General features: G+C 36.1%; 1 protein-coding gene across 2 annotated transcripts in view; it reads left to right on the top strand.

Moving 5' to 3' along the window:
• The window catches only part of GALNT13 (polypeptide N-acetylgalactosaminyltransferase 13), a 552,783-nt gene that overhangs the window by 67,203 nt on the left and 473,566 nt on the right, over positions 1-12,014 (top strand). Inside the window, exon 3 of one of the 2 annotated variants that reach the window (XM_024735936.1) lies at positions 2,859-3,104. In XM_024735936.1, coding sequence (XP_024591704.1) covers positions 2,963-3,104 — 142 coding nt within the window. In that variant the 5' untranslated portion in view covers positions 2,859-2,962. Of the gene's footprint in view, positions 1-2,858; positions 3,105-12,014 lie in introns of those variants that run through there. The other variant, XM_024735937.1, reaches the window with a different exon arrangement.

Below are 12,014 nucleotides of genomic sequence, written 5' to 3'. Positions count from 1 at the left end.
GAGAAAGCCCATGCGCAGCAACGAAGACCCGATGCAGCCAAAAATAAATAAAAATAAATTAATTAATTAAAAAAATAAAAAGATGGCACTTGATAGCTTTCTAACTCCTGACGTTTTCTTATCTAGAGATATATTTTTAAAGAGGGGAATAACTGTGCTCAAAAGATTTTGAAACGATTAGAAAAGGGGTCGTATTTTTGGATAGAAGAGCCTGTAGTTTATGCAAAGTTAGTCATGCTCCACATTGATTTGGCAAGCCAGAGATATTGCAGAACTTGGATTTGGCTTGAGGAACAGAGTAGTGTTTGCAAATAAATAGGGACTTACTGGAATAAAAACATAATACAGATGCTGATTCTCTTAAATAAACCTGGGCCACCAACTGTGCTTATGTTGGTTAGTGTTACTTTGTATATTGTACCATCCTTCTGCTCAATCAGTTTCGTTCTTATGAAGAAGAGTATTGAAACAGTGTACGAGATTACTATTTTACAAGTACCAGCAGATAAAGAATGATAAAATTTAATATGTTTTAGGTAGAGGTGTTTTCACAGTAGATAGAATTAAAAACTTGAAATATATAAGGAAAGATTGTTTCATAAATAAACAAAAATGTATACAGCAGCTTAGTTTTATCACATAAAATAGTAAAGTCAGAGTTTTCTCAGTGTTAATATCTTGACATATAGATGTACCAGGGTATGAAATTAGAATAATTTGAATGATGCTTGAAGTGGCAATAAGATGTGATTTTCACTTTCTATTATGGCTAAAGTTTAAATTAAATTCTCAATAACCTCTACTGTTAGGCTCTTATTAAGAAATGACTTATCTTAGACATTTTAATATTAAGTGATTTCAGGTTTTCTATTATAATAATATTCTTTATATTTCTTTTAAAAAATGTTCTCATTCTTTATTTTGCTTAAGCCTTACAATTTTGTGAGGTGGTTGGGGAAGGAAATATAAGTAAAGAAAATGAAGCATAGAAAGGCAAAATGCCTACCTAAACTCGTGTTTCCATTTTATGACAGAGCCAGGAATGGTTCTTTTTATGTCTTTTATTATAGATCTTTATGATAAAAAGAGCCTGTAGTATATAGATCTTATATAATATATAGATTTTTATTATAGGATATTTTATTTTAAGGTATTCCTTCTAAATCTGGGAATGGCCATCTAGTTACCATCAGTGTTATATATGCTTTTCCATAGGACTTTTTTCTACAACAAACTGAAGGCACCTGTTCCATCTTAGGACCAAAAAAAGACAGAAAATTTAATAGCTTGAATTGTTTCAAATATCATATTCAGTGAAATATACATAAAGTAACAGGAAATATATATATGGGGATCCTTCCCTTGTCGTCAGGTTTAGAGGTTGAGTTCCAGTGTTTAGTTATAATTTTTACAGAAAAATGAAGTTGAAACGAAATAAAATAATTAGCATGCCATTTTTTCAAGAAAAATAACAAATAAACCTCAAATATCATGCATTCCTTAGATTTGTACATTTTGTATCTTTCTGTTTTAAATATATGTTGAATAAATGTAAATTTTATGTAGATATTGAAAGTAGAGTCTTTGTTATAATAATTTTTTAAATTGTCGCTTCATGTAAACTTTGTTACTAGTCTGGTTAGATTTGTAACAGGCAACAGCATTTGTGTTGCTTTATGATGCAAAGTCAGCTGCCATTAATTTAAAGAACTTCTGCCTCAGCAAATCTGTACTTTGATGTTTTTATTTTGAGACAAGTGTTTCTGAAATAGTCCAAGTATCTTTGTATTTAATAGCTGTTCTCCTCAAATATCTGTCAAAACTGTTACTTATCTTATTCACATCAATAAATATATACTCCAGTTTCTATTATTTTAATGTATCAAATTATATGAGACTTTTATTTTGATATAGTTACTGTATAGATAGAAATGAATTAACCAGGTAGTTATTGTTCTATGTAGTGTAAATAAAACAAATATGTGTATTGTATTGAATATCTCTCAATAATTGCACACATGTCTTTGTTATGCCTTTAGAATCCTTGCTCTGGTTATTTTAAGTCACTTTATATTAATGTATTATCCTCTGAAATTATTCTCTGACAATTTCTTTGAATGTGTACTGCCCGTTCTCAAATGCACGTTTGTAGTGGATACTTTCTCTGCAGAACAGATGGGCTTTTTAAGTCTAAATAACTGGTGACTTATTCCATGTAATTGCCCTTTTTGAGAATCTGAGAATTTTGTGTGTGTGTTTGTTTTATATCTTAACATTAATAACTATGTGTTCTGCAGGACAGTTTACAAGTGTTATCGTATTTGGTCCTCATAGCAAATCTTTAAGTTTGACATTATTATTTTCACTTTATAGATGAGAAAACTGAGGCTTAGAAAGTCTCCCCTACATAGGAAGTAAATAGACCCAGGCCTATCTATGCATAAAGTCCAGCTCTTAGCCACTGCAATATATGGTAGTCCAGGATGATTTCTAGTTCAGCAGTATTGGCTCCTTAAAAGTGCTGAATCCCAGTAAATTTAGAATTGCACTATTTTACAACCTGGTGCTTTACAGAATACCATGAAAGGACTTTAAGAAAAAGGCAATACAACTTGAAGAAATCAAGTAGTTGTCAAGAGCCCAGCAGAGTAGTGGCAGATCTAGGATTAGCTGTTAGAATTTTAGCCACCTGGCTTACTTACAAAACTTTCATTTATTTGGGCTTTTAATTCTGAACTTGAAGGCCAAGTGCCGATATACATGGGAGCATTAAATAAGTCATATATTTCATGTTATATCACATTTATGCAAAATAAACTTTTCAATAATTAATTTTTCTTCTTTTTTTTTTAATACAGTGGGGTGCATCCTGCTTTTATCCTGGAGTTCACCCCTGTGGCTTGGATTTATCACAGTTGTATCTGTCTTCGATCTCTGTGTTAACTAGAAATCAAGGAAAGACATGAGGAGGTTTGTTTACTGCAAGGTGGTTCTAGCCACTTCACTGATGTGGGTTCTTGTTGATGTCTTCTTACTCCTGTACTTCAGTGAATGTAACAAATGTGATGACAAGAAGGAGAGGTCCCTGCTACCTGCCCTGAGGGGTAAGTGCTTATGAAGCAAATGTTTCTTTCATAGCGATGAAAATGGTGGTGACTCATGACAAAACATGAAAGCATTTGGGCAGAACTGTTAATGTACATTTAACCATGGGAAAGCTACTTTATGTTTCTTGGCCTCAGGTGTCTTGTCAGAAGAAATGAGTTAGCTAACCTCTAAGGTACCTTCTAATTCTAATAATTCCAATGTTTTGTGACTGTAGTGAACATTCAAATTGGACAGAATCTTAAATTTAGGCTTCCAGAAGTATAAGCCTTTAGAGTCCAAGCACATAACATAAAAGAGGAAAACTACTACAGTGAGATGGTGAGGATTGTAGCAAAATGAGACTACACATGACAGCCCTTAAAACTTCCAAAAGCAACAACAACAAAAAAAGGCACAATGTATTTTTAACAAAACACATGTTGGTGGCCAGATTTAACCTGTGGGCTACCAGGTTGTTGCCCTATGTTAAAGGCAAAAGATAATTTCAAGTGTATTATAAAGTCACTTTAACTCAATATTCCCTATTTAGGAACCAGTTTCAATGACTAGATAAGAGTGAATGCTCAAGAAACATAATAATTTATATAAATGGTGATTTATTAAGTAAACTCATAGAGATTCATTTCCTGAAGTTATTCCAAGTAATTTTCCTATGCTTTCTGTTGACTTAAATACCTATTAATTTACTTCTAAAATATTCCTAGTAAATGAGTGCTTCTAAAGTACTTAAGCATGCTTGAAATTAGTTTTATTCTCATTGAATTAAACATTAAAAAAAATCTAGTTTACATTAATTCTCTACTTAGCAAAATGTTTCTTTATAAACATGACAAAAGGTAAACTTTGAGTCCCTGTTGATATGTTTGTACCTTTTGGAAAAGTGAATCTAAATTACTGACTTGAGATTTGCATTTATTTAATGAATGTAATCTGCTTTTAATGTTACAGATATTTTTGAGGTTATTTATTAATCAAACTATGCTAATAAAATGAATTTGATTGATATTATCAGTTGTGTGAGGTTTAGGGAAACAGAGAAAAGCATTTCCAAAAGTTAATTTTTGTTGAAAGAGTTTGTTGGACATCTTTAGTTTGCTTTGCAATAATTCTCTGGTCCAATTGGAGAAATTCTGATTATCTTCCTCTTTTCAAAATGAGTCTAGTTCTCTCACTACATTTTTTGACTAGTACAAAGAATTGAGAGAAAGGGCTTTGGAACTGACAGAACCTAGACCCATATAGGTAGTTTATATACATTTTTTATGCCTTTAATTATAATTATTCAAAGAGGAGAACTTTATGAGTCCGTCAGTTTTCGATAAATGAATATGGGGATTAATTTGCTGATCTTTGGTTAGGATCCCAGAATAAATCAGCCTTTTTTGTTTTTTTGTTAGAACCAGTTGAGCTGCTGCTTGGCTGAAAGTGGAAATGTGTTTTGATGGATCACATCAGTCTAGAATGATCACTTTGTCATTTGTTGAATGGAGACTTCTAGATTGGTCACAAAAAATGTTATAATCTGATTCAGCAAAACTATGACAGCCTTTTCTGGAAGTACCAAAAAAGCAGTTTTGCTGATTTAAGTGCTTAATGCTCAGTTTCAAATCTCAAAAAGTAAAATTTAATGATGCAAGGCAAAGATAGTAATTTTTCCATGTACTTAAAATGTAAAATTAAACAATACTCTCTTTATTTTTAAGACTTATTTAATGTTATACAGTAATATTTGTCTTGAAAAAATGAAAATTAGGCTTTATGGTTTTTAATTTCATCTTCTACTGTTACTTATTATTTCAGAATATTACTTTATTTAGGAATTTGTGCCATGTATTTCAAATAATATTTTATTTACAGGTAGGTGATGTTGTGCAAAGTGCACTTGACTGAAATTTTCATGTTCTAGATATGTTAAAAACAGGCTTTTTTGACAAAAAAGTTGATCTTTCCGGACCTTTGTGTCTCCATTATTAAAACAAAGAGCTTGGACTAGGGGTTTTCTAAGATCTCTTCTAGTTCTAAATTTTAAACAACTTGTAAATACCCAATATTAGCATACACTCTGAATTAATTTTTGAGATATGTTCATTCATTCACCAAATCATGAATTATTTGTTAAGTGCCTCTCAAGTTACCAAGTTGTGCATCTTAAACTTAACAAAGTTGCATGTCAATTATATCTCAATTTTAAAAAAAAGAGGAAGAACATAGTCCAGTAATGGTCAAAGAAAAAAATCCCAAGCATCAGGACCTCTGGCTTCATAGGTGGTATGACAAGGTTACCCCACAGTTAAAAGCCCAGCTTTGTTGACCAGCCTGGTCCTCACCTCCTCCACCTTGAATTAGTTGTGTGACTTTTGGCAAATTCCTTAACAAAATCTTAACAAAAGACTTGGTGATCAAGTAATTGGCACAAAGGGTAGACAAACTGCACAATGCAACAGAATAGAGACCCTAGAAGTACACACACAAGTTTGGACCATTCAGTATATGACTGAGGAAGCACTACAGATCAATGGGGGAAAGAAGAGCTCTTTCAATAAATATAGCTGAAAATAAAATGGTAATCTGGGTGGAAAACAGATGAAGCTGGATGCTTAACTCATGTCATAAACCAAGATCTACTTTGGAAATATTAATGTCACAAGAAAACTTAACTTTTAGCAGAAAAAAAACAGGCATTTATAAGACCATGAATTAAGGAACAATTCTAAAACACTATACAAAATCGTTGACCATAAAAGAAAATATTGATAAATTTGACTATATTAAAATTGAGAAAGTTGATTCACTTAAATATACCTTAAAAAAAGTAAAAAGGGAAGTTACAAACTGTAGAAGATGTTCAAAGAACATGTAACTGAGAGGTTATTGTCAGGTATATATAAATAACTCCAGTTATTAGTATGAGAAGCCCACATAGGCCAACAGGAAAAACTGGGCAATAAACATGAATAGATACTCCTTGGAAAAGGAAACAAATATAACAAAACAGAAAAAGAACCTTATGAAAAAATGTTTAACATTAATTGTGATGAGGGAAATGCAGACCAAGACTATAATGATGTATTTATATTCATTCAATTGGCAAAAATTAAAAAGGCTGATAATACCAGTTGTTAGAGGTGATACACCTCCACATTTTTATAGTAACTTCAGATAACGGGTTGGCATCATCTCTGAAATCTAAAAAATTCATGGATGACTCAGCACTCCTAGTGATAGAAGTTTTTCCATATAAACAAATATTTCATAGTGCTACTGTTCATAAAAATGAAAGCTGAAAATAATCCATAGGTCAGTCAAAGGAAAAGCTGATGTATGAAGAGTGATATAAAATGAAAGAGAATAGTATATTTTAGTCAAAATGAATGAACTACAGCAACCTGTACCAGTATGAATTAATCCTCATGATACGATAGTAAGTACAGAAGTTTACTGATATCTTTCAGAGATGATATATGGCATGGTACAATTTGAAAAGCTAAAACTAACTAAACATTTAAAATATACTCTTTAGGACTCTACAGAGATACGACAAGACTTTTTATAAAGCAATAAAGCTAATTATGAACATAGGATTTAGGATGTCGTTTGTCATGTGTAGGGGGCAACAGTAATGTGGAGCGTTACTAGGGTCCTAGGTTTGTTTTGGATGTGGGTTTGATGTATCTGTTACATAATACAGATAACTAAGCGAGTGAATAAGAGCCACTCAATGGATTTGAAAAAAATGGGAAGCCACTGAAGAGGTTTAAAAGACAGCAGACATGATCACCTCTGTGTTGTGGAGAGATCACATGTAGAGACTAGACTGGGGAAGAGCCATCTCTTCACGGAGGCAGGGTAGGAAGTTGTGGTAGCCTTTTGTGAATTCTGTGTGGGAGGTGAGGCCTGCTTAGAGCAGAGCAGTGCCAGTGAGTTGTGGGTATAATGAAGAGGTATTTGAGATATTGGGAGCTTGCTTGACTGGCTCTGGCGGGTGGAGGAGATGGAAATGTCAAGGACAGATTTCAGGTTTCTTGCAGGGCATTATTTGATCCAGTTTCCTGAGAGCGGAGATGGAGGAGGAGAAGTTTTGAGGGTGGATATTGAGTTTATTTTGGACATGTTGAGTTTGAGACACATGTTGGGCAACTGAATGGAACTGTTCAGTAGGAAGTTGACTACATTATTAAACTCTAAGTATCAAACTTAAAAGCCAGCATTATTCTTTCTAAAACGGATTACATTCTTCTCTTCCTTATTAAATGGAATATATGGGATATAATTAAATCTTTGCTTCTGAGTCAGCATTATCATTTCGCACATCAATTATTGAACGATGCTGTAAAAAATGATTATTTTAGGGACTTTCATGGGAGCACAAGGACTTGTTCCAATATTAGATACAGACCCATGAATCCTTTTCCTTTTCCTATTTGCTAGAGGATTGCTTTTGGGTAACATAAGTTCTTGTCAGGGGAGCATATTAACTCTTTTATGCCACGCTGGGGCCACTTAGAGCTAAAATGCACCGAAGGATATTTCTTTTTTTTTTTTTTTTTTTGCGGTACGCCACCGTTGTGGCCTCTCCCGTTGCGGAGCACAGGCTCCAGATGCGCAGGCTCAGCGGCCATGGCTCAGGGCCCAGCCGCTCCGCGGCATGTGGGATCTTCCTGGACCGATGCAGGCGGACTCTTAACCACTGTGCCACCAGGAAAGCCTGCACCGAAGGATATTTCTAACTCCTAACTGGTATGGAGTACTAAGTGGTGCTGCTCCCAAGTTGGAAGAGTTAGAATAGCTATTTGAGAGAACAGGTATTTAAAAAGACCGGTGCTGCTGCAGTGCACCCACAAACGCTTTGGGGAAATCTGAGGTCATGTGGCCAGTCTGCATGAGCACCATGCATAATGAGTCCTCCTCCACCACCTCCACCCAGGGCCGCACGTCCTCAGGCAAGTTAATTTGTCTCTCTGGGCCTCAGTCACCATCTGTAAAACAAAATGGATATGAGTCATGGTTTTAAGTCACGCTCCTCTCCAAATGAAGAATTATGTTTCTAGCTATTTTTTTCAATAAAACTATGGAAAATGAACTATTTTCGTATCTGGCTTTTGGTCAGTCCATAGACAATGTGTAGTCTGCTATGAGAACTGGTGATGTGGAAGTGACATGGGGAGAGGTCTGCTTAGAAACCCCAGAAGAGCCTTCTCATCATCACAGAAGACAAAAGGGATATAAAGTTATGATATTGGAGAAGGGAAGGAACCTGCAATTCTTTAACTGATCTTGAATCTTGAACATATTACACATACTTGGGAAATGAAATAAAATTTACCTTCAAGAAAAGGGGAGGGAGAGGAATATCTAAGAAAGAGTTGTTGCTTGTATATAGACAAAGATAAGTACCTTAGCCAATGATAACAAAAATAATTATAAGCTATGATTGTTCTAAATTATTTACACATGTTAACTTAATTTTCACAAAAAATATGTGAAGTAGACATTCTTCTTCTTTTACATATAAGGAAACTGAGGCAGAGCGAGCATATGGGGAATCACTTCTGTGTTTCTCTTTTACTCACACACGCAATACTTCTAACACCAGATGTGTGGACTTTTCCCCCACACCAAGCAATTCTCTGCGACGTCAGCTGAGTGTCCTACAATTCTGACACTGCCTATCTGGAGTAAGCATCAGACCCCACAAGTTAAGGGCTCAGTCCCAGAAGGATGCCCCCACTTCATACACAGATCGCCAGTCCCAGGTTGTCACCAGTACTTCTGATCAACCTGCTATAACTTGGCGCTTCCTTGAACACTTCTTGAGTTGATAGTTTGCCAGAATGCTTCACGGAACTCAGGGTAACATTTATTTACATTTACCAGTTTATTATAAAGGATATGTGTGAACAACCAGATGAAGAGTTACATAAGTTGAGGTCCAGAAAGTTCCCAAGTACAGGAGCTTCTGTGCCCGTGGAGTTGGGGTGTATGACCCTCCTGTCATGTAGATGTGTTGACCAACCCAGAAATTCTCTGAACCCTATACTTTTGGGATTTTTATGGAGGTTTCATCATATAGATATGATCGATCGCCAAGTCAGTCTCCAGCCCTTCTCCCATTCCTGGAGGATGGGAGGTGGAGCTGAATATTCCAAGCATCTAATCATGGCCTGGTCTTTCTGGTGACCAGCCCCATCCAGGAGCCCACCCAGAGTCACCTCATTAAAACAAAAGATGCTCCTATTAGATGCTCTAATCCCAGGAAATTCCAAGGGATGTAGGAGCTCCGTGTCAGGAACCAGGGTCATGGACCAAACATTAGAACAAAAGATGCTTCTGGTGCTCTTATAACGTAGGACATTATAAGGGTTAGAGTAGCGCTGTGCCAGGAGCTGGATCCAGAGACCAGTACCTCCTATGATTTCACGGTGTGGTTAAGAGGGAGTGCCAGAATTTTAACAACCAATGGAACAGGAGTTGGGTATTACAATGCAAGTTCAGTAAAGGGCTTTGTTATCACTTAATGCCGGTTTGCACTGGAGTTTAAGTGCCATGCTTTCATTCAAATACCAGTATGGAGTACACAGTCTGAAAATGTGAATTGAGTGGATTGTCTTCATTCTCAGAGACACTAGAGAGACTCAGCCAAAATTCCCTGTCTAGTAGGATGTATAAATCCCAGTCAGGAAACTATTTCCTAGGGACCATTCTGGTTTCAGATCATTTATAAAACAGTATCACCTTATCTGGTATTTTAAGGTTTTGCAAAGTTACTTTCATCCACTTGTATCCCTTAAGACCTCTTCACTGCTGCTCTGAATTGGGGGAAATCAAGAAGATGAGTGGAATTGTTGACTGGAGTCTCAATGCCATACCTCCATGTTTCCCTTGGTCCTGCCTGGGACACTCCCTGCTTTCCTCTCATAAATCTGGGGACACAGGTAGCCTTGCAGGATCTTAGTTTTCCAGCCAGGGATCGAACCTAGGCCCTGGCAGGGAAAGAGCAGAGTCCTAATCACTGGACTGCCAGGGAATTCCCTTTTGTTTCTTTCTAAATGATCTTCTCGTAACATTAACGCCTAGCCATGTACTTATTTATTAAACAGTAAATGTTTATTGATTTTGTTTGATTAATCTTTAGTGCTTCGGGGAGAGTTCCTGTGACTAGGTGTGAGAGGAAACCGAAAACTTGTGAATTAAAGTGTTAAAACTAACACCACATTTGGGACTTCCCCGGTGGTGCAGTGGTTAAGAATCCGCCTGCCAACTCAGGGGATGCGGGTTTGAGCCCTTGTCTGTGAAGGTCCCACATGCCGTGGAGCAAATAAGCCCGTGCACCACAGTTACTGACCCTGCACTCTAGAGCCCGCGAGCCACAACTACTGAGCCTGTGTGCCACAACTACTGAAGCCCACGTGCCTAAAGCCTGTGCTCCACAACAAGAGAAACCACTGCAATCAGAAGCCCACACACCACAACGAAGAGTAGCCCCCACGTGCCACAACTAGAGAAAGCCCATGCACAACAATGAAGACCCAACACAGCCATTAAATTAATTAATTAATTAATTAAAAAGAAAAAAAACCCTAACGCCACATTTTTCTTGTTTTTTTAAAATATGGCTTTACCTTTTGGGGGGAGGGTAGAAGAGTGTGATTGGTTAAAATGCACTGTCAGTATTGGAATTGCCCCACATAAATTATGATGACCACTGGAACTTTCAGGTGATAGTATTTATAGTCATACAAAAAGTGGGACATATGGACAGTCACCTTGGATTAAAGGCATATATGTCCCAGATAATTTTCGATCAAGTTTATAAATAGTTTTCGAAAGTTAATAGACTTTATAAAATTTTGACCTTTGATTTTGCTTTTGCCTTTCATAGTTTTATTTACAATTCACTCTGAGCCCTTCTCCAGTCCACATGGACATAGCAATGTCAGGAAGAAAAATAAATTGTAATAATGAATAATTATGAGGTTTACTGTGTCAAGTGCTTTATAGATACACTGTTTCGATTAGTTCTCACAGTGGCATTGGGGGTAGGTACTATTATTATTCTTATTTACATATAAGAAACTGAGATCTGAAAAGGTTAATTAAGTTCCTCAAGGTTGCAAAACTAAGAAGAGGGAAGAAAGGGCTCACAGCCTGGTTTGTCAGACTTTTGAGACCACACTTTGAACCACAGTGTTATGCCGCGTTCCTGACTCAGGTGCCTAGACTCCTTTAAGGCAAAATAATCATAACATTTATATAGTATTTATAAAATATTTACGCATATAGGAATATTTCTGGAGGACAAAGAAGGAGGTGGCCACCGACCTTGGGTAAAAAAATGTCATATTTATTTAGGAGAATAGTACTCTGGCAGGCTTACCTGTCTGAAAGGTAGGCTTTCAGACTTCAGCAATTTTACATTTATTGAGTTTCTACAGTATACTAATTAATTTAGGTTGCAATTTTCCTCAGCAGTTTCCTTTGGGGCCAAGCCTCTGAAGTCTTACAAAGAATGATTAAAAGTTCTGAACAGTAGGGAAGCACTGTTTTTTCCCAAAACTTTAATAAAAATGATTGATACAATTTTTGCATCCATTTATTCAATGGTACTGGGCTAGGTAATATGAAATATCCAAAGTTTAATCAAATAGAACATCTGTCTTCAGGAATCACACAGTCTACTGGAGACATGACATGTACATTACAAGATAGAAAGTGGTGGCTGCTATAAGAGAGATACCAAGTAAACTGCTGTGAGAGGCCCTGACATATATAAATTATGTGGACATTTGAAAATTGGGAGGAAGCAAGTACCAGGAGGGAATAAATTATCAGAGGAAAGCTATTGGCTTTCCCAAAATGAGGATGTAAGAAATCAGTGAATCGGTTGATTGGGGCAGAGTCAGACTCAA

This window comes from Neophocaena asiaeorientalis, unplaced genomic scaffold (assembly GCF_003031525.2).
Source record: "Neophocaena asiaeorientalis asiaeorientalis breed wild unplaced genomic scaffold, Neophocaena_asiaeorientalis_V1.1 scaffold72, whole genome shotgun sequence".
NCBI classification, from domain to species: domain Eukaryota; kingdom Metazoa; phylum Chordata; class Mammalia; order Artiodactyla; family Phocoenidae; genus Neophocaena; species Neophocaena asiaeorientalis.
Note: the sequence above shows the minus strand (reverse complement) of the source record. Positions and strands in the feature narration are given on the sequence as shown.